Source organism: Rousettus aegyptiacus, unplaced genomic scaffold, assembly GCF_014176215.1.
Source record: "Rousettus aegyptiacus isolate mRouAeg1 unplaced genomic scaffold, mRouAeg1.p scaffold_m13_p_5, whole genome shotgun sequence".
Classification (NCBI taxonomy): Eukaryota; Metazoa; Chordata; class Mammalia; order Chiroptera; family Pteropodidae; genus Rousettus; species Rousettus aegyptiacus.
In genome coordinates, this window is record NW_023416308.1 from 89,246,179 (window position 1) to 89,252,442 (window position 6,264).

At 44.1% G+C, this 6,264-nt stretch overlaps 1 protein-coding gene across 3 annotated transcripts; it reads right to left on the reverse strand.

Annotated features, from left to right (window-relative positions):
- Nucleotides 1–1,394: 1,394 nt before the first annotated feature.
- Nucleotides 1,395–4,860, reverse strand: LOC107508024 (serum amyloid A protein). 3 transcript variants are annotated; one of them, XM_016139504.2, is made up of 4 exons: nt 4,734–4,823; nt 3,996–4,090; nt 2,087–2,225; nt 1,396–1,697 (listed from the first exon to the last, which is right to left on the reverse strand). In XM_016139504.2, exons 2-4 carry the CDS (start codon nt 4,084–4,086, stop codon nt 1,532–1,534), a joined length of 396 nt encoding a protein of 131 aa, XP_015994990.1. In that variant the 5' UTR covers nt 4,087–4,090; nt 4,734–4,823; the 3' UTR covers nt 1,396–1,531. The 3 variants fall into 3 exon arrangements, with proteins under 3 accessions (XP_036077212.1, XP_015994990.1, XP_015994989.1); XM_016139503.2 differs by having other exon boundaries at nt 1,397–1,697; nt 3,996–4,087; nt 4,734–4,860; XM_036221319.1 differs by lacking the exons at nt 3,996–4,090; nt 4,734–4,823 and having other exon boundaries at nt 1,395–1,697; nt 2,087–2,982.
- Nucleotides 4,861–6,264: the final 1,404 nt, after the last annotated feature.

The window sequence follows — 6,264 nt, forward strand, 5'->3', positions numbered from 1 at the left end:
AACATGTTTTCCCATAACTCCTCCCTCCCCCACCTCCAGGACTCTCCAGCTCACATCTGTTGATTCATAGCTTGCTATCCAACTAATATTCTTCCTCATTTCTGTAGGAATAACAAAACGGTAGAAAATTGTTTGCTATGTGACAATTGGGGCTCAGCCTTTGGATAGGAATCCACTGAGCAGATGTTGGCATTAATAAGCATTGCTTCCTACTTAATAGCCTCAATGTTCCCTCTCTATATTCAAGAATCCTATAACAGTGCTGATAACGCCAAGGTTGCAGGGCAAACAAACTATAAGACCAGTGGTCTGAAAATTCCTTCCCCCTTGCATCCCCCAACGCAAAGCTCCCCCTCCCATCCTGAGTCATGAGGCACATGTGAAACCTCAGACAAGGAATCACGCCAACCATCATGCCAACCAAAAATATCCCCAGAGATATCCAAAAGCTGGGGTGGGGGTGGGGCTGGGTGCAATGTTGTCCTTGTTAAGAACTAGGATCTAGATCTCTCTCTGTCTCTTGTAATAACAAGCTTTGGGAGAAACTGTGCTCACTCCATTCTCTAAGGAGATGGCTACTTACCTCCTACTACACAATAATAATGTCATCTCCTCCAAATTGCTGTTTGCTTTTCCCAAATGCTTTATTATCTCTGCCCCATCTAGATTTATGCCCATAGACTTGTTGTGAGGACCAACTGGAGTGATATATGGAATACATTCGTTGAAGGAATGACTAACTGAAATAACACATGTAAAGTGATTTATAAGCTCTAAACATCAGTACAAATGCAAGTTAAAGCAAATGGTTAAGATTGGTGGCTCTAGCATCAAACTAGCAATGTGACTTGAACATATAGATTAACCGTTTGTGCCTCAAGTTTCCTCATCTATAAAATAAGGAAAATCAAAGTGCGAGGATCCCATAGGCTACAGAAGAACACTTAGAGCAATATCTGGCCCATAGTTAACTTGCTGAATATTAACTGGCATTATGATAATCATCCTACTATTAACTAGTATGAGAAGAGCTCAAAAACCAACCAGCAGGAGGAATGGCATATAAACCACTCTGACAAGGATGGATACAGATTTTCAAGAAGGCATGAACAAAGTGCTACGGAGGCATTTACAATTAAAGTTAAGGGTTTAGGGGCTGATAGACATGGAGCATTGAGGCCTGGATGCAGAAAGGCCTGGTAATAGCAGCAGTGTAACCAAAGGGGCTTGGAGAGGAGCAGGTCTGAGTGGGGGAAGCATTGGTGCAGGCTATCTATATGACGCTGAGATTGTCTCCCCTACACCCAAACACATAAGCATAGGCTCAGCCTTCACACGGGTGTCCATCCATCACCCCTTGGTACCAAATTGACAGTCCTTATACCAAAGAATAACACATGATTTTTAACATTCAATCTCTTAAGCATTTATTAGACACCTATTATATGCCCTCTATCAGCATCTGGGGATATACAAATCAATGGCTCTGGGCTCGCAGCCCCATCTCCTGAGAGCAGAGTGAGGAGGAAGCTCACTTGTACTTTTTGGGCAGGCCAGCAGGTCTGAAATGATTGGGGTCTCTGCCACTCCGGCCCCATCTGTTGGCAGCCTGGTCAGCTCTTGAGTCCGCTGCTCCATGGCCACTGCTTCCATGCTTAAAACGGTCTGTGATTCTCTGAACATTCTCTCTGGCATCACTGGAATGGAGGAGGGCAGGTAGGAGATGGACTAGGAGCTGGTGAGCAACAACCCCACCCTTCCATCTCTCACCTTTCTAAGGGATTAATGACTCTGAGAGGAGCCAGGAGGGAGGCACTAAAACCCTGACCCTGCATGGGTACAGCCTGCTTAGCCTGGAATGACCCTCTCACCCCGGGAGAACAGCATTCATAGGGGAAGGTGGAAATCATCCTTACCACCAGCTTTTCTCTGGCTCTATCAGCCTCTCAAACCCCACACTGGGCACAGAGGGGCAGGATGCTCAGGAGGAGGGGGTACCACAGCCTCTATAGTAAATTTCAGTCCAAGGCAGCCCAGCTATGCTCCCCTATCCCTGCATCCCCAGGGCTGGTGGTTGGCTACCTACCTGATCACTCTGGCAGCCCAGGCGCCCCCAGGTCCCCTTCGCGCAGCGTCATAGTTCCCCCGGGCATGGAAGTACTTGTCTGCACCCTTGTAATTGGCTTCTCTCATGTCAGAGTAGGCTCTCCACATGTCTTTAGCCCCTGGAAGGGAGGGAATATGTGAGATGAAAGTAATGACATCTTGGCAAAATAGAGAAATAGAAACGTTACCTCCTACTGATTCCAAGATTTCAGTCATCAAAAAGCCCTTGGAGATTATATAGTCCTTAAATAAATATTTCTTTACTTTTCACTCCCTTAAGTTAATGTTATAAAACTCACACTTAATAAAAATTTTATTCTGTTTGATCCCATTCTAAGTTCTGTCGCTGCTTTGTTTTTGGTTGTACTACAGAGGTTGAGTGGTCTCTAAGGGATGTCTGGTTGTACGATGAACCTCCACCTGGAAAGATGCAGGGAACCCCCTGACTGTGGCAGGAGAACAAAGCTGATTCTGAGTGAAGTGCAGACAAGGCGGGCTCCCGCCTTGTCAATGGGAGACATTCATCCCTGTGGGCAAAGGGAGGACAGCTTGTCCTGACAACATCTGAACGTCCGGGCACATTTGGCACCTGGGCAGCTGTCAGAGTTCACTCAGCAGATGACAAAGGTGAGTTTCCTAAAAGAGCTTTAAAGAAACGGGCAATAGGTACAAAACAAAGGCAACCGATCCACCAGCTCTAAAGTTCAGTGTCCTCCCAATAAAATAGAAGAGTGGTTCTCTATCTTTAATGTGCACAAAAATCAATTGGGTGTTTGATAAAGCCTAGATTTTAGGCTCAGCCCCATAAATTGTGATTCAGTGCACTGCATTTCACAAAGCACTCCAGACCCCTGGCGATTTTCACATAAGTGGTCTTAGAACAACTCTTTGGAAAACATTGACCTAGGAGATGAAAAAATATTTCTTAGCTGGGGCTATGAGAATTTAGATAGGATTAACGGCAAACTCTTAAAACAATTACTCAGAGACTGTCACAGAATAAAATGCAAAATAATTCTGTGAAATAAATATTTGCCACTTTACTACGGCTAGTGAGGTATGTACCTTGCTATAGGTCCAGCCCAGGTCTCAGCCCAAGCAGAACCATCATCAGATAATTCATTGTGCCTTTTATGGTAGAGACAGGCTCTCTATAGAGTTGCCTTTCAAAGGCACCATATCCCCACTATTAGCCATTTGCTCAGATTAAGAACTGAATATGTGTTCACATACCCCTTACATTCCCATGTGCACTCTTGTCTGGGAGACGATCTAGTACCATGATTAATAGCAAGGTCTGGGGATCTCATAACCTGGATTAAGTCCTGCGCTGCTTGAGGACTACGTTAGGTACCTTAATCTCTTTGTGCCTCAGTTTCTCTGTTAAGAGAGAGTGGTATTTTTATCATAGGACTAAAAGATTAAAACATGAAGATGAAAACATTTATTTGTACACGTAAAACACTTAGAACAGTGCCTAGCACATACTGAAGGTTCGGTTAATCTTGGTTGTAATTACTAAGTGGATGGGGAGTGTGAATACACCCCACATGTTTGATGCATGGCTGAGATATAGAAATGCGCTGTCCCTGATTGTCAGTAGGGGGTGGTAGAACAGGACTTGTATTTAGGGAACAGGCACCTCTGAACTCCAGATCTCTTCCTCACTCCTGCTGAAAGTTGGGGTCAAAGCCTTATGTGGCCTTGGACCTGGGAATCCCCACAAAAGAGTACAAAGCTGTCCAGAAAAGCCTGGGGAAGACCTACCATGAAAACAGTGTTCTCTTTCTACCTACTTTGACCTTTCCCTCTGAGAATGTGGCCTCTACTCAGGTGAAACCTGGGTGCAGCCTAATGCGGCCTCCCCACAACTGTCCTGTGGTCATTACCTTGAACAGCTTCCCTGGGGAATGTTCTCCAGCCTTGGCTGCTGACGCCCAGGATCAGGAAGCAGAAAATGATGATCGTGGAAAGCTTCATCCTGCCACAGAGTCAAACAGACACATGCAAGGGTAACACAGTTTTTGCGCTCTCTCTCTCTCTCTCTCTCTCTCTCTCTCTCTCTCTCTCTCTCTCTCTCTCGTAAAGTCAATCCATTCCTGCATTCCAAAAACAAATCTCACCCAATTTTATACATCTGTATCAATATCAATATCTATATCTAGCTATCCATCTGTATAGATGGATAGATAGATTGTAGTTCAGAAAATCTAGTTCTACATTTTCATTTGTCTCATTAAAATCCTAGCGATTTCCTGTATGAGAGAATACAATGGGCTTTTGCATAAACCACTTTCCATTTCAATCATCCCCTATCAGCCCTGAAACCCGACTGTACAGGAATTGTTCAAAAGGCATTTGGGATTTTATGACCACTATACCTCTCCATAACATAAGATGAGTTACACAATCCATAAATAATGTAGATGTCTGCTCTACCCATCACTGTCTCACACAGAAGCAGCACAAGATAAAATCTCTACCCCACAAAGTATTCACATCTGATAGTCTGATTGTCAGAACAGTAGATTCAGGAAAGATACAGAGAACTAGGATGTGGCACAGAATGCTGGTGAGGAAAAAGAATCTCTGAGGAAGAAAACTGTTGGAAAGTTCTAGCACCTCACCTGGGCTGTTCGCTCCTGCTGAGACTCCTGGTGAAGCTGAGCTAGCTGCCTGTGCTGCCTGCCTGGGAGATGAGCCCGGCGCTATATATACTGACGCTTTCCTAGTGGGAGGAATGGGAAGAGAAGTTTGAAGCAAAACATTGAGATGCGGGAAATTCCCCTTGGTCGCAACACAGCTTCTAGAACAAGATGTTTGTTTTTCATACACACCTAATTTTCCCCTATTGTGCAACCTGGCAGCTTTCAGGGATGTAGCAATTCAGAATTTTCTCTCTGTTTTCAGTCTCATTCCTAGAAGGGAAAGTTTTTTTTTTTCTCCCTACACAGTAAGATACTGACATTTGTTGCGAAAGGTAATCAATTATTTTTAAAGATGTGATTGAAGAATGTGAGAATACAGGGCAAATGGAACAGCAGGATGGGTTCGATTGCAAAGGACAGCTCAGGATGAAGCTGGGACCCTAGGATATAGTAAGGAAAGAAAAACAAACAACCCAGCAAAGTAAAACTTCTAGCAACCTCCTAGTGTGGACTCAGCACTGGGAAAGGGAGTCCTCCAGATTCAAAAGTATTCATGATCAGTTGCTGTTAAATGTATAATGACAGGTTATATTTGGAGGATACTGTAACCCAGGAGTGTTGGACCATAGTATAGAAATTTGCTAAAATGTAAAGCAGAAAAATCTTTAGGAAATAGCCCCTTGGCTGCTAAATTATCGGAATAGAAGAATCAGAAAGGGTGTAGAGAAAGCTGAGGTGTAGCATAAGAATGCCGAGAGGGTGTGATGTTAGAGAACAGCTGATTCACCCAGAAAAGCAGGACTGGGCTTTACTGTGTGACTTTGTTAAGATTATTTGGGGAAGAAATTTCATACGACTGCTTCCTTGAGATGGAGTCCATGGTCCACCCACCCACCCCATCTCTGCCCCATCATCCATAAAGAAAATCTTAAAGTTCTTTGAATTTCTGTATAGAAGAAAAGATAATGAGTGTGCCATGTGGCAGAGATAATAGCAGATAGATCTGGACCTATACTAGCCTAGTTAGACCCAGACTAGAACCAGAGGACAGCAGAAGGGCAGGTCAGACAGACCCAGCCTAAGAAGTATTTGGTCAGATTTGTCTGGAGTACTTGCTGGAAGAGAAGCAATGTGAACAGTACACTGGAGAGACTAGAGAACAGAAGCATCTCCAAGACCGATGCAGGCAAATCTCAAGAGCCGAGATGTTGGAATATGATAAATAAAAGCCAGGAAGGAGGTGTCTTGTGCTCAACCAGTAAACCAGAGAAGAATGAGGACAAAGTACTCTTTCCAACTTGTTACAAGACTAGAAGAATTATAAGTAGGACACTAGAAAGAGGAGTGGTGACCCAGGATGAAGCAAATCAGGCAAGGACCACGCTGGTGTTCAGGAATCATTGTGTTTGATCTGCATCTGCCAAAATTAGGAGTGATGCCTCTTTCTGGGTCTGGGTCATCTTGCAATTCATGTGGTATAATGAGATGAAAGTTCTACTGAAGGTAACTG